The following is a 23918-nucleotide window of genomic DNA, read 5'->3' as shown; positions in this document are numbered from 1 at the left end:
TATGTGATCTTTTGTGACTGGCTTCTTGCACAAAGCACATTTTCAAAAGTCATTCATTTTGTAGCATATATCAATACTTCCTTTCTTTTTACTGTCAAATATTATCATCAGTTGATGGATATCAGGACTGTTTCCACTTTTTAACTATTAGAATAATGCTGCTAATAACATTCATATATAAGTTTTTGTGTCCACTTCTGTTTTCAACTGTCTTGAATTTATACCTAGAGTAGAATTGTGGATCATATTATAACTCTATATTTAATCATCTGAGGAAATGGCAGATTGTTTCGAAAGTGTCTGTACCATTTTACACTCCTAATAGCAGCATATGAGGGTTTCAGCTTTTCCACTTCTTCACCAATACTTTTTATTTTCTCTTATTATTGCATCTTAGTGGTGTGAACTAGTATCTCATTATTTTGATCTGCACTTCCCTAATGACTAATAATGTTGAACATCTTTTGGTGTACTTACTGGTTATTTGCATATCTTCTTTGGACAAATTCCATTCAAATCCTCTGCCCAATTTTTAAATTGGGTTATTTCTCTTTTTATCATTGAGGAGTAAGAGTTCTTTATATATTAGGGATACAAGTCCCTTATCAGATATGTGATTTGCAAATATTTTTCCCATTCTGTGAGTTGTCTTGATATCATCTGCAGCAAAAAAAAAAAGTTTTAAATTTTGATATAGCCCTATTTATTTATTTACTTATTTATTTATGTCATTTGAGCTTTGGGTGTCATATTTGAGAAAACACTGCCTAACCCAAAGTAACTAAGATTTACTGTTACACTTTCCTCTAGGAGTTTTATAGTTTTATTAGCTCTTACACTTAGGTTTATGATATTTTGAATTAATTTTTTTAAGATTTTTTAAAAATTTATCTTAGAGATATAGAGTGAGAGAGAGTGCATGAGCCAGGGGAGGAGCAGAGGAAGAGGAAGAAGCAGACTCCATGTTGAGCCCAACACGGGGCTTGATCCCACAACCCTGATATCATGACCTGACCCAAAATCATGACTTGGATGCTTAACCAACTGAGCCACCCAGGGACCCCATATTTTGAATTAATTTTTATGTATGGCATGAGATAGGGTCCCAACTTCATTCTTTTGCATATCCAGCATGGTATCCCAATACCATTTGTTGAAAAGACTATTCTTTCCCATTAATTTCCTTAGAAGGAAATTCTTCTAATTTCCTTCTTCACTAAAAGTCAATTGACAAATTTTCTGGCTATTTTTGCATGTTTAATTTTCCATATGAACCTTAAAATCAGCCTAACTCAATAAATCAACCTGTTAGGATTTTTATTAAAATTGCATTGATTTTACAAATTAACTTGGGAGGATTAACATCTTTATGATGTTGAATCATCCTATTCAAGAACAAGGGATGCTTTACCATTTGCTTCCATCTGCTTTATTGTCTTTTAGGAGTGTTTAAAATTTTCCTTGTATAGGTTTTAGGCCATTCTTATTAAATTTATTCCTAAACATTTAATGTTGCTATTGTAAATGGGCTTTTCTCTAACATTATGATCAGTATAAGCTATTTCTATATATGAAAGCTGATTTTTGTATGTTAATTTTAAATCCCAATACTTCACTCAATTCTTTTACTGTACAAGTTAGTTTTATTATTAATTCTCTGGAGTCCAGCTATACTATCATCTGCAAAGAGATATTGTTCTACTTGCTCTTTACCCATTTTTATGCCTCTTACTGACTTCTCTTATCTAATTGCCTTGGCTAATTTACCTCTAACATAATACTGAATAGTAGTGAAGATAGTTAGGATGCTTGCCTTGTTCCTGATATGAATGGAAATGCCTGTAGCATTTCCCCATTTAAATAAGATACTAGCCTTTAATGCTAAGATATATACTTCTTAAAGTTAAAAAAAAAGTACTCTTCAAATTCCCTGTGCCTAGAATTTACTTTCCCTGGTTTTCATATGTCTAGCCCCTTCATCCATTCAGAAGTTATAAAATCTCCTCCTCAGAGATGCATTCCCTGGACCACTCAATCAAAAGAAGCCTTCCAGTTAACCTATAGGACAGTATCCTATTTTAATTTCCTACCCAGCACTTATTACTAGCTGATATTTTCCCTGTATATCCCGTATGTGTATTCCTATGCATATATCTTCAACCACTTTGACAGTACTGAAACTGTCTTGGAAGTAGATTTATTGCTGTATGCCCAAGATACATAGTACTTGGCATATGTTAGGCACTCAATAATTGTTTGTAATAAAACTACTACCATTTTGGGTTGACTACTGTTACAACATGTGATTTTATCATAGGAAAAAATAGGAGTAAAGCTAGAAACTCAAACAAAATTGAAGTGGGCAATTTTTTAGATAGTCTAAATCAGTGAATCAAAAAAAAAAAACTGGTACTTAAAAAAATTGTAATACTAAAGTCGAGGTTCCCTTTCTTCCAATTAACATTTTCTAATTAAAATTTCTCCTTAAAATTTGTTACAAAATTTATCAGTAAAGGAGTTAACATTTAAATTGGATAAAGATCAATGTAAATGACGTATTGTATCCAATAAAAACCAAAGATACACTTCAATAGATTTTAGTATTACAATTCATCAGCAAAAAAAAAATTTAACTCACAAAAAATTAATTTTAAGTTTATATAATGGAAACCATAAAAAAACAGAAAGGTGGTAAACTCTCTCAATTACCTGTAAAAGGTGATGATTTCTCTGTTTTACTTTTAGAAGTTTCCTATTAATAAATACATAACCACAGGGACAAGATTTACATGCAACAGGAACCTGGAGGGGGAAAAAAGGAAAAAAAATATTACTATTTTACTGTTTATTAAACTTCTGAAGTGTTTATGTTGTCTCTTCAACTAAGCAATAAGTTACCTGAAGGTAGATTTGCATCAAGATAGTGAATCTATCCATCATCCCTAAGTTTCCTCATATACCTTTGTAATCTACCCACCTACCTCTCTTTAGGGTCCCCCTCAATATCCCCAAGCAACTACTGATCAGCTTTCTGCCACTACAGATCAGTTTGAATTTTCTAAAGTTTATGTAAATGGAATCCTAAGTACACGCTTTTTGTTTAGCTTCTTTCATTTAGCATAATTATTTTGAGATTTGTCCATGTTTTTGCAGATAACAAGTTCTTTCCTTTCATTGCTGAATATTATTCCATGTGAAGATACATTACAGTTCATCTGTACATGTTGACTGTTTTCTAGTTTTAGCTATTACAAATAAAGCTACTATGAACTTTCATGCAGAAGTCTTTGTGTGTATATATATACACACACACACACACACACACACACACACACACACACACACACGTTCTTTTTTCTTGAATAAATAGCTAAAAGTGGAAACGGCTGGATCATATGGTAGGTTTAACTTTTTGAGAAAACTGCCAAACTATTTCCCAAAGAGATGTCCCTCCACATCCTCATCAATATTTGGTATGTTCTTTTTAACTTTAGTTATTCTAGTAGGGTCTCACTATGGTAATATGCATATCCCTAATAACTAATGATGTTGAGCATTTTTCTATAAGTTTATGTGCTGTCTGTAAGTCTACTCTGCTGAAGTGTCTATTCAAATTTTTGCCTATTTTTTAATTGAGTTGTTTGTTTTCTTATTATTAACTCTTAAGAGCCCTTTATACATTCTGGATACAAGTCCTCTAGTACATATATGCTTTGCAAAGGTTATTTGTTCGTGTCTTCTTTCCTTTTTCTAAACAGTGATTTTCAAAGAACAGAAGTTTTAATTTTGATTAGATCCAATTTATCACTTTTTTCTTTTATGGGCCATGCTTTTGGTGTTATAACACCAAACAATTGCCTAAGTTCACAAAGATTTTTTTAGTATTTTCTGAAAGTTTCATAATTTAAAATTTTTCATGTAGGTCTATCATCCATCTTGAAATACTATTTGTATATGGCACAGGTAAGAATTAAAGTTCTTTTTTTTAAAGATTATTTATTTGAGAGAGAAAGAGAGCAGGGGGAAAGGGCAGAGGAAAAGGGAGAGAGAGAGAGAGAGAGAAAGAAACCTAAGCAGACTCTACGCTGAGCACAGAGCCCGACGCTAAGCGCAGAGCCTGACATGGGGCTCAATCTCATGACCCTGAGATCACGACCTGAGCCAAAACCAAGAGTCGGATGCTTAACCAACTGTGCCACCCAGGTGCCCCAAGTTCATTTTTTAAGACAGATATCAAAGTAACTTTTCCAACCACAACATGACAAAGTTAGAAACCAACAACAGAAAGGAAAACTAGAAAATTCAAAAAATTTTAGAAATTAAACAACATACTCTGAAATAACCAATGGATTAAAAAAGAAATCATAAGGGGCACCTGGGTGGCTCAGTCGTTAAGCGTCTGCCTTCGGCTCAGGTCATGATCCCAGGGTCCTGGGATTGAGCCCCACATCGGGGTCCCTGCTCGCTGGGAAGCCTGCTTCTCCCTCTTCCACTCCCCCTGCTTGTATTCCCTCACTCGCTGTCTCTCTTGTCAAATAAATAAATAAAACCTTAAAAAAAGAAAAAAGAAATCATAAGGAAAATTAGAAAATACTTAGAGATGAATGAAAACAAAAATACAACCTACCAAAACTCATAGAACACAGTGAAAGCAATGCTAAGGAGGAAAGTTATAGACCTGTAAAAGCTTACATTAAGAAAGAAGATCTCAAATCAACAATCTAACTTTACAAATTAAAAAATTAGAAAAAGAGCAAACTAAACCCACGCCAACATAATGAGGGAAATAATAAAGATTAGAGATAAAATAGAGAAAGGAGACCAATAAAGAAAATCAATGAAACGAAAGTTGGTTTCTTTAAAAAAGATGAACAAAATTGGGGCGCCTGGGTGGCTCAGTTGGTTAAGCGTCTGCCTTTGGCTCAGGTCGTGATCCTGGGGTCCTGGGATGGAGCCCCACATCAGGCTCCCTGCTCGCCGGGAAGCCTGCTTCTTCCTCTCCCACTCCCCATGCTTGTGTTCCCTCTCTCTCTGTGTCTCTCTGTCAAATAAATAAAATCTTAAAATTTAAAACAGGTGCACCTGGGTGGCTCAGTCGTTAAGCGTCTGCCTTTGGCTCAGGTCATGGTCCCAGGGTCCTTGGATCGAGCCCTGCATCGGGCTCCCTGCTCAGCAGGGAGCCTGCTTCTCCCGCTCCCCCTGCTTGTGTTCCCTCTCTCGCTGTGTTTCTCTCTGTCAAATAAATAAAATCTTTAAAAAAAATAAAAAGAAAAGAAAATTAAAAATTTAAAAAAAAAGATGAACAAAATTGACAAGCCTTGGGTGCCTGGGTGGCTCAGTCAGTTAAGCGTATGCCTTCAGCTCAGGTCACGATCCCAGAATCCTGGGATCGAGTCTCGCATCTGGCTCCCTGCTCCGCGGGGAGCCTGCTTCTCCCTCTGCCTCTCTCTCTCTCTGTCTCTCATGAATAAATAAATAAATAAAAATTTTTAAAAATTGACAAGACTTTTGCTAGAGACAAAAAAAAGAGAGAGAGGGCGCCTGGGTGGCTCAGTTGGTTAAGCGACTGCCTTCGGCTCAGGTCATGATCCTGGAGTCCCTGGATCGAGTCCCGCATCGGGCTCCCTGCTCAGCAGGGAGTCTGCTTCTCCCTCTGACCCTCCCCCCATCTCATGTGCTTTCTCTCTCATTCTCTCTGTCTCTCAAATAAATAAATAAAATCTTAAAAAAAAAAGAGAGAGAGAGAAGACAATTACAGAATACCTTATTTTAGTACACTTTGCTTTATTGTGCTTCACAGATACTCTGGGTTTTACATATTGAAGGTTTGTGGCAACCCTGCGTGGAGGAAGTCTATCAGCACCATTTTTCCTTTTTCTTGTTGTTGTTATGATTTTTTTATTATTATGTTATGTTAGTCACCATACATTACATCATTAGTTTTTGATGTAGTATTCCATGATTCCTTGTTTGCATATAACACCCAGGGTTCCATATAATACGTAATACGTGCCCTCCTTAATACCCATCACCAGGCCAACCCATCCCCCCACTCCCCTCCCCTCTAAAACCCTCAGTTTGTTTCTGAGTCCATAGTCTCTCATGGTTCGTCTCCCCCTCTGATTTCCGCCCCCTTCATATTTCCCTTCCTTCTCCTAATGTCCTCCATGCTATTCCTTAGGTTCCACAAATAAGTGAAACCATATAACTGACTTTCTCTGCTTGACTTATTTCACTTAGCATAATCTCCTCCAGTCCCATCCATGTTGATGTAAAAGTTGGGTATTCATCCTTTCTGATGGCTAAGAGTCCATTATATATATGGACCACATCTTCTTTATCCATTCATCTGTTGAAGGGCATCTCGGCTCTTTCCACAGTTTGGCTATTGTGGACATTGCTGCTATGAACATTGGGGTGCATGTGGCCCTTCTTTTCACTACATCTGTGTCTTTGGGGTAAATACCCAGTAGTCAGCACCATTTTTCCAATAGCATTTGCTCACTTCGTGTCTTTGTCATATTGTGTTAATTTTTGAAATATTTCCAACTTTTTCATTATTATCTTTGTTATGGTAATCTGTGATCAGTGATCTTTGATGTTACCATTTTAATTGTTTTGGAGTGCCATGAAACCACACCCATACAAGACAGCAAACTTAATCAATAAATGTATGTGTTCTGAATGCTCTACCAATTGGCCATTCCTCCATCTACCTCCCTCTCCTCAGGCCTCCCTGTACCCTATGACACAGCAATATTGAAATTAGGCGACTTAATAACCCTACAATGGCCTTTAAGTATTCAAGTTAAAGGAAAAGGCACACATCTCTCATTTTAAATCCAAAGCTAGAAATGATTAAGCTCAGTACAAAAGGCATGTCAAAAGCCAAGAAAGGCTGAAAGTTAGGCCTCTTGAGCCAAACAACCAAATTATAAATGCAAAGGAAAATTTCTTGAAGGAAATGGTGCTACTCCAGTGAACACCCGAATGATAAGAAAGTGAAACAGCCTTATAGTTGATATGCAGAAAATTTTAGTGGTCTGGATAAAAAAAGATCAAACAAGCCACAACATTCCCTTAAGCCAAAGCCTAATTCAGAGTAAGGCCTGAACTCCATTCAATTCTATGAAGGCTGAGACAAAAAGCAAATTAGTGGTTGCTAGGGGCTGGAAATAGGGTGGCACTGAGAGTGACTGCTTAATGCTTAATCCTCTCCCACTCCCCCTGCTTGTGTTCCTGCTCTTGCTATCTCTGTCTCTGTCAAATAAATAAATAAAATCTTAAAAAAAAAATTTTTTTCAAGGGATTATGACATGTTAGTAAAGGGTTAACAAAAGTCCTTCCTGAGGAAAAAAAGACCTTTGGTTAAGTCTAGTACTCTGACCCTGGCAACCTAATCAAATAATATTATTAGACAATATTGCTTTTGGTAAAAATGGCCCGTAATTGGCATCTGGACTGGAAGGCATGAGGTGAGAAGCCACAGTTTTAGGCTTCCCGAAGTACAAAAAATATAATCATGCCATTCCCTGCAAAACCTTGGAAGCAAAGGCCTTACTCCTGGGCTAAGAAACATGAAATTTCTAAGCCATGGTTAAGTCTTGGAACCACTCCACCGTTTTGTTTTCACATCTGAGCTGTCATCTGGGGAGGCAGAGAAAGCCCCTCTGATTATATGCAGTGTTTGTATCTGGGCCCAGGGTAGGCCTGAATGTCTAGCTGAACCCTAGACCACTGGAGGTCATAAAGCCATTGAATGACCTCACGAAATTAGTTTATAAAGCTGATATTAAAAATTCAAGAAACCACACACAGGTAGAAATGGCAAACTCATCTTTTTAAAAACTTAGACAAATACATACCATTTTAAGAGGGGAGTGCCTAGAAAAGTAGGGCTTTTCAGTGGTGTTCTATCAAAAATTTAGAACAAAGTAATGATTTATATAAAGTATAAAAGACATATTACGATCACAATTTATTGACATCTAAAAGGAAAATGTCATAATCGCTGCGGCCCTTTTTGTCACAGTATAGATCTGATGGGAACAAAGCAACCCTGCGTCGCAGGAGCGGCTTTCGCAGCCAGGAGCCAGGAGCCTGGACTCGGAGCCGGGCACACTGGGCATTCTCGTCGGGGCAGAAGGGATCTGAAGGGGCCGTGCTCCTCTATTTAGGCCACTGCCCCCACACTCCCGCCGCTGTCACCCAAAGCCAGCCAGGCGACTCCGGGAGGGTTCGGTCAGGGCGCCCCGTCCGCTCCAGACAAACCCACGCTTCCCTCCCGCGCCACGGGCCGCGGGACACACACAGTCGCCCAGCTAACGCCGCCAGGTGGGCACCGGCCGGACTGCGACCCCGGGAGTCTCCCTGGCATCCCCTCGGCGTAGCCCGGCCTCCCACCGGGCTCCCACCGTGGCCACCGAGCCCAAGGGCCAGACCACCAGGCGAGGCGGCCTCTCCACAGCCAGCGGCCGCAGACAACGGCAGCCCGTCCGCCCGCCGGCCCCCGGGCCCGGCCCTCCGCACCCACCTGTTGGTCGCACTCGGGGCACGATTTGGTGGCCATCTTCACTTTCTTGGCTCGAGTTGCAGACATGCTTCTCTCCAGCAGCAGCGGCGGCGGCGGCGGGGCGGTGGCGGCGGCAGCTGCAGCAGCTCCGGCCCCTCCCCTCGTACCTCGGGGGCCCAGCCTCCACCCGCCGGGCCGCCGCTGATCAGACTGAGGCTTGAAAGGGAGCGCGCGCGCGTGCGCAAGCTCGAGCGGAGCCTGCGTACCGGAGAGGGGGTGGGGCCGGGCGTGCGCCCGCAGCGACCACGGGCCTCTCGAGCCGGAGCGCGCTCCCACTCGCACCAAGCGGGTCCTCCGGCACTTCCCGATGCTCACGAGAGGAGACCGTCTGAATCGTCCATCGGCACAATAACCACGCCTTCTCTCGGCCCTGCAGCTGCGTGGGGGCGTGGTTTGGGCGGGACTCGGCAGTAACGGCCGTCGGGTTTGGCCAACGAATGCACAGATAGGGTGGGCCGTGGTACTGGGCACGCCCTCTCCCGGGAAGGTAGGAAAACGTGAGTGAGATAGGTGAAAGGGAAAGCGCTTACGCAGGTCCTAGCATTTAATACACTTTTAAAAATGTCTGCAACTGTAGGGCACCTGTGTGGCTCAGCTGGTTAAGCGACTGCCTTCGGCTCAGGTCACAATCCTGGAGTCCCGGCGTGGAGTCCCGCATCGGACTCCCTGCTCAGTGGGAGTCTGCTTCTCCCTCTGACCCTACCCCCTCTTGTGCACTCTTTCTCACTCTCTCTCTCAAATAAATAAATAAAATCATAAATAAATAAATATATATATATCTGCAACTGTAATCATTGAGGGACTGTAACAGACATCTGATTAAGGTGTGGGCCGAAGGGGCGCCTGGGTGGCTCAGTCCTTAAGCGTCTGCCTGCAGCTCAGGTCATGATCTCAGGGTCCTGGGATCGAGCCTCACATCGGGCTCCCTGCTCCCTGAGAAGCCTGCTTCTCCTTCTCCCACTCCCCCTGCTTGTGTTCCCTCTCTCGCTGTGTCTGTCTCTGTCAAATAAATAAACTTTTTTTTTTAAAAAGGGGGTGTGGGCCTAAGGTCGAGTATTGAAAATTCATTCATTTAATTAATAATTGTCTAAGGCCCAGTCAGGCAAATTTGAATTAAATGCAGTCTGCTCTGGAAGAGCACACTTTAGGTATTTAGACTAGTGCTACTTACTGTCCACGATGAAGGACCAGTTTTCTTTTAATCCATCGGTCACTGATACTTAACAAAATTAAGATAAAAATAAATTACACGTAGATTAAAGTGGAAAAAATTGTACAAAACGCTATTTCATTTTTTAAATGTGAAATTCAACAGACATAAAATTACATTTCAATAAACAATCAGAACAGAGAGAAAGTAATTTAAGAAATTGTACACTTTGCTTAGAGGAAAACTACCAATTAGCATTTATTACAGTGAATGGATATTACACTAAATATTTGTTCTACAATTGTAACTAAAGCAAAGATATGAGCGAAATTCTATTCTCATTAAATGCCTGTAAGCACACTTTGAATGAATACATTGAATATAAATATTTAAAGCTTTCAGTGTGACAAATGATATTGTTTCTTGTTTGGTCATTTATCTAAAGTGGTTGGATTGATAAAAGCTCTACTTAACAGGAAAATTTATGTCTAAACTAGTTCTACGTTCTCATGGTAGGAAAACTATCTCATGGAGGTATGTTAATGGAAATGGAAGAATAGATTTTAAAGCAACTTCAGTAAATTTACGGTTCATTCTTGACCTTTACCCAAAATGAACTGATGATGTATTTTCAAAATTCATATTCAAACCTTGTAAGTGGATAGGTCCAACAGTTTATCCCATGCAGTAATAATTAAAATTTTAAATATCTTTCAATAAAAGAAATGGGTTCTAGATCTATCATTTTCCTATTCAGCAATCTTCTTTTGAGGGAAAGTACAATTCAAATTGTTCTATCATATTTGTAAAATATTTAATTATATTTTTCACAGGTGTGCAATGTCAAGTCTTAATGTTTTTAAAATATGAAAATAACCACATGGAAAATCTCTGTTCCTCCAATTTTTCTAAGTTAAATTTTTGTTCTTCCATATGTTGCATTCCTTCCTTCCATGAAAATAGTAAGATCCAAATATCACCCACCAAATACTAGCAAACTAAATTCAGCACATATTAAAAGATTTATAGATCCAAAAAAAAAAAAAACCCATGCTGTTCTAATATGATAACATGTTTCAAAAAAAAAGAAAAAGTTTATATATCATGACCAAGTGAGATTTACTCCCAGAGTGCAGGGATGGTTCTACATACAAAAACCTTTCAATGTAATAAACTATAGGAGTAGTAGTTTTCTAACATCTTCCCCTCAAAGAACCCTGATTTTGACAACACTGGTGAATGAGAGTATCCGTTATGCGAGTCCGACAGTCCAGTGGAGAAGTTCTAGCACATCCTTGAAGAAAGAAAAAAAAAATCCAAGATTGGATTTGAAGAAATCCATTGCATTGAAGAAAGTAAGAGAAATAGTTTTACGTTATCTGTGTCTCGGTTCCCACAGGGGGCACAGCTTAGTACCAAGAGGAGCACTTTGGTCTGCAATTTCTCCCACAGCAGAAAGTGAGAGCATGTGAGTGAGTGCCCAGCTTCCCCAGCTATGTGAGACACTGCCAAAGAGGCCCACTTTTTCTTACCCCATCTGGAATACTGAGGTAAGCTGCACACCTGAGGGTGAGGAGAGAATAGGAGCATAGCAAGCAGGACTTAGAGTGCATCACAGAGATGTGGAACGTACTTAACTGCTTTGTGGACTTCATTACAAAGGCCACCACAAACCACTCAAGAGGTCTTGCCTGCAGATTCCCCCAACTAGCCCACAGCATCCCTAATGCTCTCTACACCTCACCCACATAACCTGCCCCCCCACATACCCACACCTTGGGGTCAGTTCCCTGTGTGTGCCCATGAGAGTGGCAAGTGCAAGCATTGCAGAGGGTTCATGGACACACACAGAAAACTGGCCCAACTCTGCAAGTTTGTTTGTGAAAAAGCAAACAAACTTGAACATTTACCACTATCCTAGGCAAAGTAAAGCTGAAGCTGTCAGTTAGCAGTAGGTCTAGCTTTGCAAAACGAAGGCATATAATCTTAAGAATGACACACACACACACACATAAAGGGAACAAGAAGTGTGGAGCAGGCATACCCATAGAAAAGGTCTAAGGAAATCTCAGAATCCCTAGACAGGCTGACAGAAATTATTTCTCTCCCAAAGCCAAACAGTAAAGACTAGAGGAGGTTACCATTTCTTCAAATGCCAAGACAGTAATCCAACACTTCAAGGAACATGAAAAATCAAGGAAATATGAAACCACCAAAAGAACACAATAATTTTTCAGTAACTAACCCAAAAGAAATGGAGATCTATGATCTGAATAAGACAAAATTCAAAATAGTTGCTTTAAGGAAGCTCAGTAACCTACAGAGAAACAAAGAAAAACATTTCAATAAATTCAGAAAAACAACACGTAAACAAAATGGGAAGTTTAACAAAGAGACAGAAATCACAAAAAAAGAACTAAACAGAAATTCTGGAGCTGAAGAACACAATGAATGAAATGAAAATTGCAATAATGAACATCAATAACTGACTTGATAAAAAAAAAAAAAAAAAAGAATCTTAGGCCCGCAAAGGCCCTAAGGCAGAACATGCCTGGTTTATTAGAGGAGGGAGACCAATATGGCTGGGTACAGCAAGTTCCAGAGATAGTGGAAGGAGAGGTAGTGAAATCACAGAAGTTGTGGGAGACACAATCAGGTCCATTATAAAGACTTCGGCTTTTATTATGTAATGAGGAGCCATTAAAAGATTGTGAGCTGGGGGCGCCTGGGTGGCTCAGATGGTTGAGCATCTGCCTTCAGCTCAGGTCGTGATCCTAGGGTCCTGGGGTCGAGTCCCTCATCGGGCTCTCTGCTCCTTGGGAGCCTGCTTCTCCCTCTGCTTCTCTCTCTCTCTCTCTCTCTGTCTCTCATGAATAAATAAAATCTTTAAAAAAAAAAAAAGACGGGCGCCTGGGTGGCTCAGTTGGTTAAGCGACTGCCTTCGGCTCAGGTCATGATCCTGGAGTCCCGGGATCGAGTCCCACATCGGGCTCCCTGCTCGGCGGGGAGTCTGCTTCTCCCTCTGACCCTCTTCCCTCTCGTGCTCTCTATCTCTCATTCTCTCTCTCTCAAATAAATAAAATCTTTAAAAAAAAAAAAAATTGTGAGCTGGGCGCCTGGGTGGCTCAGTCGTTAAGCGTCTGCCTTCAGCTCAGGTCATGATCCCAGGGTCCTGGGATCGAGCCCCGCATCGGGCTCCCCGCTCAGCGGGGAGCCTGCTTCTCCCTCTCCCATGTCTCCTGCTTGTGTTCCCTCTCTTGCTGTGTCTCTCTCTGTCAAATAAACAAATAAATAAAATCTTATTAAAAAAAAAGAATCTCAACTCGAAGACAAAGCACTTAAAATTATGTATTCAGAGATCAAAAACAACAAAAAGAATGAAAAAGAGTGGAGAAAGACCGCATGGATTATGAAATATCATCAACTGAAACAATTTCTGCATTTTTGGGAATACCAGAAGGAAAAGAGAGCAAGAAAGGTGCAGAAAACTTATTTAAAGGAATAATGACTGAGGGGACGCCTGGGTGGCTCAGTCAATTAAGTGGCTGCCTTGGGCTCAGGTCATGATCCCAGGGTCCTGAAATCGAGTCCTGCATCTGGCTCCCTGTTCAGTGGGGAGCCTGCTTCTCCCTCTGCTTGCCGCTCCCCCTGCTTGTGCACTCTCCCTCTGACAAATAAATAAATAAAAATCTTAAAAAAGAAAAAAAGAAAGAAAGAAAGAAAGAAAGAAAGAAAGCCAGCCTGAGAACATCCCGTATCTGGAAAGAGATATAGGCAGCCAAGTTTATGAAGCTCATCGGTCCCCAAACAGATTCAACCCAAAGATATCTTCTACAAATACATTATAATAAAACAGTCTCAAATCAAAGAGAAAATATTAAAAGAAAAAAAAAAATCTCACTAGGTAAACTCCATAAGGCTATTGGTGTCATTCTCAGCACAAACCTTGCAGGCCAGGACAGAGTAAGAATGAAAAATCAAAGTGCTGAAAGAAGAAAACCAAAATACTTTACTCAGGAAAGCTGTGGTTCAGAAGTGAAGGAGAGATAAAAAATTTCCCTGACAAATAAAGTCTGAGGAAGTTAATCATCACTAGATCTGCCATAAAGTAGTTCCTCAAGCTGAAATGAAAGGATGCTAACTACTGACATGAAAACATATGAAAAAATAAAACATACTGGTAAAGGTAAGAATACAGTAAATTACAGAATATTCATACTATACTTCAATGCTGTATAAATCACTTAACTCTAATGCAAAGGTTAAAAGACAAAGTATTAAATAACTATTGCTACAATAGTTTGTCAACCAATACACTACTAAAAACAGATGAGACATCAAAAACAAAATAGAGGGAGTAAAAGGGTAGTTTTTGTATGTAATAGAAGTTATCAGCTTAGAATACACTGCTAAAACTACAAGATGTTTTATGTAAGCCTCATGTGAATATTATTCAGTCATGAGAAAAAAGGAAATCCTGCTATCTGCAATGATATGTACGAGCCTAGAAAAGGTAATGCTTGGTGAAATAAGCCAGACAGGTAAACACAAATACTGTATGATCTCACTTATGTCTGGACTCTTAAAAACAAAACAAAACCATAGAAAGGTCTAACTCATAGAAAGAGAGTAGAATGGCAGTTACCAGGGCTGGGGAATAGGGAAAGTGGAAAGATGCTGGTCAAAGGGTACAAGCTTTCAGTTGTAGGATGAATAAGTTTTGTGGATCTGATGTACATACATCATGATGATTATAGTTAATAATACTGTCTTGTATACTTGAAATTTGCTAAGAGAGTAAGCATTCTCACCTCTAAAACAAAAGGTAATATAACTATGTAACATGATGTATGTGTTAATTAATCTGAGTGTGGTAATCATTTCACAAAGTATATGTATATCAAATCAACACATTATACATGGTAAATATATACAATTTGAGTTGTCAATTATATCTCAATAAAGCTGGGAAAATGGAATGTACCAGATTAATAGAAAGAAGGGGGGAAACCGCATGACCATTTTGATTGAGGCAGAAAAAGCATGTTAACAAAAATCAGCACCCTTTCATGATAAAAACACTCAACAGGGCGCCTGGGTGGCTCAGCTGGTTAAGCAACTGCCTTCAGCTCAGGTCATGATCCTGGAGTCCCGGGATCGAGTCCCACATCGGGCTCCCTGCTCAGCAGGGAGTCTGCTTCTCCCTCTGACCCTCTTCCCTCTCGTGCTCTCTATCTCTCATTCTCTCTCTCTCAAATAAATAAATAAAATCTTTAAAAAAAAAAAAAACACTCAACAGCAAGTGTTGGTGTGGATGGGAGAAATTGGAACTCTTGTGCATTGCAGCTGGGAATGTAAAATGGTGCAGCTGCTGCGGAAAGCAGTATAGAGCTTCCTTAAAAACTTCAACATAGCATTACCATCTCATGCAACAATTTCCTATCTGGGTATGGACACAAAAGAATTTGAAGAACAGACTCAGATTTTTTTTTTAATACGGGGATTTTTATTCTTTTTCTTCCAACTTTTTATACTAAGCGACTTAATTTTTTTTCTTCAAATTTTTATTCAAATTCGAGTTAGTTAACATACATTGCAATATTGGTTTCAGGAGTAGAATTCAGTGATTCATCACTTGCATACAATACCCAGTGCCTAACATGACAAGTGCCCTCCATCACCCATCTAGCCCATCCCCCTCAATCAACCCTCAGTTTGTTCTCTGTCTTTAAGAGTCTTTTATGGTTTGTTTCTCCTCTCTCTATTTTCCCCCTTCCCATATGTTCATCCTTATTGTTTCTTAAATTCCACATATGAGTGAACTCATATGATGTTTGTCTTTCTCTGACTGACTTATTTTGCTTAGCATAATACACTTTAGCTCTATGCATGTCCTTGTAAATGACAAGAGTTTATTCTTTTTGATGGCTGAGTAAAATTCCATTGTGTGTATATACCACATCTTCTTTATCCATTCATCGGTCCACAGACATCTGGGCTTTTTCCATAGTTTGGTATTGTTGATAATGCTGCTATGAACATCATGGTGCATGTACCCCTTTGAATCTGTATATTTTTTCCTTTGGGTAAATACCTAGTAGTGCAATTGCTGGTTTGTAAGGTAGTTCTATTTTTGACTTTTTGAGGAACCTCTATACTGTCAAACATATTTTTATACCAATTTCCATAGCACCATTCGTCACAATAGTCAAAAGGTGGAAACAATCCAAATATACATTCACGAAAGGGTAGCTAAACAAAATGTGATATATAGATAATAGAATATTATTCAGCATGGCTGAATCTTTTTATGAAGAAGGAATGAAATTTTGATATATGCTACAGCAGGATGGATCTTAAAAAACATGCTTAGTGAAATAAGACAGACACAAAAGGACAAATATTGTGTAATTCCACTTATATGAGGTACCTAGATTAGCCAAATTTATAGACACAGAAAGCAAATAGTAGTTACCAGGGTCTCAGGGGAGGAAAGAGGGAAAATTTTTGTGGATTTTTTCCAGTTTTATTAAAATGTACTTGACAGATAACACTGTATAAGTTTAAGGTGTACAACATAATGATTTGCTATATGTATACATTGTGAAATGATTACCACAATAAGTTTAATTAGTACCTATCACCCCACATATTTACATTTTTTTCTTGTGGTGAAAACTTTTAAAATCTACTTTCTTAGCAACTTTCAAATATACGATACAATGTTGTTAACTATAGTCAACATGCTATCCATTACATCTCCAGAACTTACTTATTTTTTTTAATATTTTATTTATTTATTTGAGAGAAAGAATGAGAGAGAGAGAGAGAGAGAGAGAGAGAGCATGACAGGGGGGAGGGTCAGAGGGAGAAGCAGACTCCCTGCTGAACAAGGAGCCCGATTGGGGACTCAATCCTGGGACTCCAGGATCATGACCTGAGCCGGAGGCAGTCGCTTAACCAACTGAGCCACCCAGGCGCCTCCAGAACTTACTTATGTTACAACTTCAAGTTTGTACCTTTTGATCTCCTTCAATCACTTGTCTCCTCCCGTAACCCCCTGCCTTTGGTAATCATCAGTTAATTCCTTGTTTTTATAAGTTTGTTTGTTTGTTTAAGATTCCACATATATGTGAGATCATACAGTATGTTTTCCTCTGGCCATATGACCTTCTCACCCTACTTGGGCTTTGACATCTCGCCCTGCCTCATACGACCTCCATCCCCATTGCATGTGTGCTTCTCACCCTGCTCAGGCTTTAACACCCCACACCAGCTGCTGCTGCTATCACCCCAACACACACAGTTGCTCTCCTCACCCTTCTTAAACCTGAACCCTGTGCTGGCTCCTGCCACCTCACCTTATGGATGCCCTCTTTACCCCTCTGGATCTGCAGCACTCCACACTGCGTTACCATGGTTGCCCTCTTCATCCCGTTTGAGACCCAACAGCCGATGGACCTTCCTATTATTGCCCCAACCCCACGTATGGATACATCCTTTATTCTTCTTAGACTTCAACATCTTGCACTGGGCCTTCAGCACAACTGCTCCCACCCCCATTTGCACACTCTGACATTCTACCTCATGCTGCAAGGATGTCTTCCTACCCTTATTTGTGCAACCTCTCACAAGGCTGTTCCACAACCCACACGGACTTAGCTTGCTTGGACTCACCTAATGGTTTTGGACTGAACTGTTCAAGAAGAAAGAAAGGAAGAAAGAACAGAAGGAAGGCAGGAAGGACGGAAGGATAGAAGGAAGAAGGGAAGGTAAGAAGAATGGAAAGAAAGAAGGGAAGAGTTACTTTCTGTTATAACTAACATTGATTTTTTAGTTACAGGATTTATAGAGTACAATTTCTTTTAAATAGAGCAATTTTAGGTTCACGGAAAAATTAAGCAGAAGGTACATAGATTTCCCACACATACTCTGCCCCCACATACACAAAGCCTTCCCCACTGTCAAAATCTGGCAACAGAATTATATATTTATTATAATCAGTGAACCCACATTGACACATCATTGTCACCCAAAGTTCCTAGCTTACATTATGGTCTTTCTTGGTATTGTACATTCTGTGGATTGGAATAATATGTAATGATTTATGTCCACCATTATAGTATCACACAGAATAGTTTCACTGCCCTAAAAATCATTCATGTTCCATTCTTCCCTCCCCCCCTTAACCCTCAGCACCCACTGATGTTTTTACTGTCTCCTTAGTTTTGCCTTTTCCAGAAGGTCATGTAGTTGGAATCATACAGTGTGTAGATTTCTTAGATTGGCTTCTTTCACTAAGTAATATGCATTAAAGTTTGTGTTAAAGTTTTGTCTGTGTCTTTTCGGGGCTTGATAGCTCATTTCCTTTTAGTGCTAGATAATATTCCATCATCTGGACGTACCACAGTTTATTCACCATTCACCCATTGAAGGACATCTTACCTGCTTCCAAGTTTTGGTAATTATGAATTAAGCTGATATAGATATCCACGTACAGGTTTTTGTATGGACATAAATTCTTAAGTCACTTGGATAAATGTTAATGGCATGATTACTGGATCGTGTGTTTAGTTTTGTAAGAAACTGCCAAACTGGGGTGTCTGGGTGGCTCAGTTAGATGAGCACCTGCTTTTGGCTCAGGTCATGATCCTAGGGTCCTGGGATCAAGCCCTACATCAGGCTCCCTGCTCAGTGAGGAATCTGCTTCTCCTTCTCCCTCTGCCCCCCACACCCGCTTGTGTGCTTGCTCTCTCTCCCTCTCTCCCTCTTTCTCAAATAAATAAAATCTCTTAAAAAAAAAAAAAGAAAAGAAACTGCCAAATTGCTTTCCAAAGTGACTGTACCATTTTGCATTCCCACCAGCAATGAATAAGAGTTCCTGTTGCTATACATTCTCACCAGCATTTGTTGTTGTCAGTGTTATGGAAATTATTCTAACAGATGTATAGTAGAATTTCATTGGTTTAATTTGCATTTCCCTAATGATATATGATGTGGCTTTAGGCTTCATTTGTTGTTCTTTTTCTAGATCCTTTAGGTGTAAAGTTAGGTTGTTTATTTGAGATTTTTCTTGCTTCTTAACATAAGCCTATATTGCTATATACTTCCCTCTTAGAACTGCTTTGGTTGCATCCCAGAGGTGTGGACTATTGTGTTTTCATTTTCATTTGTTTCCCTGTTAGTTTTTTTCATTTCTTCTTTGATTTCCTGGTTGACCCACTCATTGTTTAGTAGCATGTTGTTTAACCTCCATGTATTTGTGGTCTTTCTAAATTTTTTCTTGTGGCTGACTTCAAGTTTCTTAGTGTTGTGGTCAGAGAAGATGCATGGTATGATCTCAGTCTTTTCATATTTGTTGAGGCCTGATTTGTGACCTAATATGGGATCAATTCTGGAGAATGTTCCATATGCACTTGAAAAGAATGTATATTCTGCTGTTTTAGGATGAAATGTTTTGAATATATCTGTTAAGTCCATCTGGTCCAGTGTGTCATTCAAAGCCCTTGTTTTCTTGTTGGTATTCAGTTTAGATGATCTGCCCATTGATGTAGTGGGGTGTTAAAGTCCCCTACTATTATTGTATTATCACCAATCAGTTCCTTTTTGTTTGTTATAATTGTTTTATATATTTGGGTGCTCCCATGTTGGGTGCATAAATATTTACAATTGTTAGATCATCTTGTCAGATTGTCCCCTTTATTATCATCTCTTGTTACAATCTTTGTTTTAAAGTCCAGTTTGTCTGATATAAGTATTGCTACTCTGGCTTTCTTTTGACATCCATTTGCATGATTAATGTTTCTCCATTTCCTCACTTTCAGTCTGCAGGTGTCTTTAGGTCTAAAATGAGTCTCTTTTAGGCAACATATAGATGGGTCTTGTTTTTTTAATCCATTCTGACACCATATGTCTTTTGAGAGAGTTTAGCCCATTTACATTCAAAGTAATTACTGATAAATATGTATTTAGTGCCATTTTATTACTTGTTTTGTCATTGTTTCTGGAGATTTTCTCTGATCCTTTCTTGTCTTTATCACTTTTGGTCTCTCCTTTCCACTCAAAGAGTCCCCTTTAATATTTCTAGTGGGGCTGGTTTAGTGGTCACAAACTCCTTTAGTGTTTGTCTGAGGAACTCTTTATCTCTTCTTCTATTCTGAATTATAGCCATGCTGGGTAGAGTATTCTTGGCTACAGAGTTTTCTCATTCATATCATGCCACTCCCTTATTCTGGCTTGCCAAGTTTCTTTTGAGAAATCTCCAGCTAGCCTTCTCAGTTTTCTCCTGTAAGTTAAGGGCTTCTTTTTTCTTGCTGCTCTTGAGATTTTTTTTTTTATCACTGTATTTTGCAAATTTAATTACAATATGTCTTGTTGTTGGTTTGCTTTTGTGATTTTGATGGAAGTTCTCTGTTCTTCCTTGATCTGGATGTCTGTTTCCTTCCCCCAAATTAGGGAAGTTTTCAGCTATTATTTCCTCAAATAAATTTTCTGCTGCCTTTTCTCTCTTCTTATTCTAGCACATGAATGTTACAACATTTGAAGGAGTCACTGAGTTCCCTAAGTCTCTTCTTGTGTTCTGTAATTCTTTTTCTCTTTTGTTCAGCTTCATTTTTTCTCATTATTTTGTCTTCTATATCACTTATTTATTCCTCTGCTTCTTCCAGCCTTTTGTTGCATCAAGCCTGTTTCCAATCTCAATTATTGCCTTCTTCATTTCTGGCTGATTTTTTTTTTGTTATGTTAATCACCATTACATCATTAGTTTTTGATGTAGTGTTCCATGATTCATTGTTTGCATATAACACTCAGTGCTCCATGCAGAACATACCCTCCTTAATACCCATCACCAGGCTAACCCATTCCCCCACCCACCCCTGGCTGATTCTTTTTTTTTTTTTTGTAGAAATTAACTTTTTAATTTTTCAAAACTCAATTAGGTGTGTGTATGGTCCATTGGTATCCAGCTGTAACACCTGCCTGTTCCCGTATGTACCATGTTCCACCACAACCCCAGCTTCGGCACACTTGCTGTTGGCAGCCAGTTCTTTTTCACATAGAGTCACAAATTGGGAATAAAGTTCCAAGCCTTCTTCTTTTCCAGAGTTAGAGTGATACTGCATGTTTCTTCCTTTTACTCTCCCCCCAAGGGTGGCTTGAGGGATGATTAGAACATTGCCAGGGAGGTCCAATATAGACATGTGCTTACCATTTTCTGTTTCACTTAACTTCACATTTAACAGTATATTAATCATTTTGGGAAGAAGTTCTTAATTAGCTCCCTAGAAAAAACACACGTAGATTACTAATCCTCTCTGAATCTCCACCCACTGGCTCTTGGCGTCTCCCTCGGCTGGACGTACTTGCAGCCTGGCGTGCAGGCACTGCTGCAGAAGCGCCCAGGCCTGAGGTATCCGGCCGCTCTCAGACATGGTTTGAACCCCCAGGCTGATTCTTTTTTAACTCTTTTATCTCTGTGGTAAGGGTCTCCCTAATGTTTTCCATTCTTTTCTCAAGCCCAGTGAGTATCCTTATGATTGCTGCTTTAAATTCTCCATCAGGCATGTTATTTCTGTTTCATTCAGATCTGGCTGTGGCCTTATTTTATTTTTTCATTTGAGATGAATTCCTCTGTCTTGGCATTTTGTCTAAGTCTCTGCCTTCTTCTCTGTGTTAGAAAGCCTGTTGTATTACCTGCTCCTGAAAGTAATGGCTTTATGAAGAAGAGGTCATAGAGTGTCCAGGGCCTGGCCCTTCAGGGAGTGTGGCTGGTGTGTGCTTCATGCACTCTGCTGTTGTGTTTTGGCTGCTCTATGCTTCAGGCCAGTTGTCTGCAGAGGCTCTCCTTGCCTGCAGTGGGCAGCGTTTGGTCCTTGGCTAGAATGTGGCGAGTTTTAACTAGGTATGCTCTGGTCTATTTGTTAAATGAGACCTCACACTACTTCCACTAGAACTGAGGCCCTGCCGAACTCTCTGGTCAGGCAACATGGTGCAGGCAGGGGTTCCCACTGGTCTTCTAGATGCCTTTTATTCTTTTTCTTATCTAATTGCTGTAGCTAGGACTTCCAATAATACATGGAATAAAAGTGGCAAGAGCAAGCATCCTAATCTTGTTCCTGACTGTAGAGGAAAAACCTTCAACTTTTCACTTTTGAGTATGATGTCAGCTGTGGATTTGTCATACGTGGACTTTATTATGTTGAGGTACATTTCTTCTATACTCACTTTTTTGAGAGTTTTTATCATAAATAGATTTTGAATTTTGCCAGATGCTTTTTCTGCATCTGTTGAGATGATCATATGACTTTTATCCTTTGTTTTATTAATGTTGTGTATCTCCTTGATTGAGTTTTGGTTGTTGAACCATTCTTGCATTCCTGCAACAAATCCCCCTTGATCGTGGTATGTGATCTTTTTAATGTATTGTTACATTTTGTTTGCTAATATTTTGTTGAGAAATTTTTGCATGTATGTTCATCAGGAGTATTGGCCTGTAATTTTATTGATTGATTGGTGTTTTTTTCTGGTTTAGGTGTCAGGGTAATGCTGGCCTCATAGAATGAGATTGGAGGCATTCCTTCCTCTTCAATTTTTTGAAATAGTTTGAGAAGAAAAGTATAAACTGTTCTTTAAATGTTTGCTAAAATTCCCCTGTGAAGCAGTCTGGTTCTGGACTCTTGTTTTGGGGAGTTCTTTGATTACTGATTCATTTTCATTATTAGTAATCATTATGTCTGAATTTTCTATCTTTTTTTAAAAGATTTTATTATTTATTTGTCAGAGAGAGAGAGCACAAGCGGGGGTAAGGGGGCAGCAGGCAGAGGGAGAAGCTGGCTTCCCCTTGAGCAAGGAGCCTGACAGGGGACTGGATCCCAGGACCCTGGGATCATGACCCGAGCTGAAGGCAGATGCTCAACTGACTGAGCCACCCAGGCATCCCTGAATTTTCTACCTTCCCGATTCAGTCTTAGTAAATTGTATATTTCTAGGAATTTATCCAATTTTTCTAGGTTGTCCAATTTGTTAGCACATAACTGTTCATAGTAGTCTTTTATGATCCTTTGTATTTTTGTGGTATTGGTTGTTACTTCTCTTTCATTTCTAATTTTATTTATTTGGGCTCTCTCTTTTCTTCTTTCTTTTTAAAGATTATTTTAGAGAGAGAGATTTATTTATTTTAGAGAGAGAGAGGGTGAGTGTGGAGTGGGGAGAGGGGCAGAGGGAGAGGGAGGGAGAGAATCCTCAAGGAGACTCCCAGATGAGCACAGAGCCTAACACAAGCCTTGATCCCAGGACACTGAGATCATGACCTGAGCTGAGATCAACAGTCAGATGCTCAACCAACTGAGCCACCCAGGCACCCACCCCTTTCTCTTTTCTTTCTGATGAGTCTTGTGAAAGGTATATCAATTTTGTTTATCTTTTCAAAGAACCAGCTCTTAGTTTCATTAATCTTTTCTCTTTTTTTAAAGATTTTATTTATTTATTTGACAGAGAGAGAGACAGCGAGAGAGGGAACACAAGCAGGGAGAGTGGGAGAGGTAAGAAGCAGGCTTCCCTCCGAGCAAGGAGCCCAACACAGGGCTTGATCCCAGGACCCTGCCCTGGGATCATGACCCAAGCCGAAGGCAGATGCCCAACAACTGAGCCACCCAGGCACCCCTCATTAATCTTTTCTATTATTTTTTTGAGGCCCTCATTTCATTTTTTTCTGTACTGATCTTTATTTCCTTCCCTCTTAACTTTGGTCTTTATTTGTTCTTCTTTTTCTAGCTCCTTTAGATTAAGATTAGATTGTTTATTTGAGGTTTTTCTTGTTTCTTGAGGTGGGGCCTTTATTGCTACATAATTCCTTCTTACAAGGAATTTTTTGCTATATCCCATAGATTTTAGAGTGTTGTTTTCTCATTCCCATTTGCCTCAATATTTCCTTGTTGATTTCTTCACTGACTCATTGGTTGTTTGGAAGCATGTTGTCTAGACTCCATGTTTGTGTTTTTTCCGTTTTTCTTCTTGTAGTTGATTTCTGGTTTTATACATTGTGGTTGAAAAGGATGCTTGATATGACTTTAATCTTCTTAAATTTATTGATACTTGTTTTGTTGCCTAATATGGGATTTATCTTGAAGAGTGTCCCACATGCACTTGAGAAGAATGTGTATTATACTGTTCCTAGATGGAATGTTCTCTGTCTCT

The 23918-nt window shown here is 39.5% G+C and overlaps 1 protein-coding gene and 1 pseudogene across 1 annotated transcript; both read right to left on the bottom strand.

Annotated features, from left to right (window-relative positions):
• Positions 1-479: 479 nt before the first annotated feature.
• On the bottom strand, positions 480-17140 carry LOC112809058 (uncharacterized). The gene is made up of 4 exons (XM_073884378.1): positions 17084-17140; positions 8534-9109; positions 2710-2802; positions 480-660 (listed from the first exon to the last, which is right to left on the bottom strand). Exons 1-4 carry the CDS (start codon positions 17138-17140, stop codon positions 586-588), a joined length of 801 nt encoding a protein of 266 aa, XP_073740479.1. The 3' UTR covers positions 480-585.
• A 3491-nt stretch (positions 17141-20631) lies between these two features.
• On the bottom strand, positions 20632-21154 carry LOC112809102 (D-aminoacyl-tRNA deacylase 2 pseudogene; annotated as a pseudogene).
• Positions 21155-23918: the final 2764 nt, after the last annotated feature.

This window comes from Callorhinus ursinus, unplaced genomic scaffold, assembly GCF_003265705.2.
Source record: "Callorhinus ursinus isolate GAN/ISIS: 27379988/994484 unplaced genomic scaffold, GSC_fseal_2.0 scaffold56, whole genome shotgun sequence".
Lineage (NCBI taxonomy): Eukaryota > Metazoa > Chordata > Mammalia > Carnivora > Otariidae > Callorhinus > Callorhinus ursinus.
The sequence above is the reverse complement of the archived record's forward strand: the minus strand, read 5'-3'. Positions and strand labels throughout refer to the sequence as shown.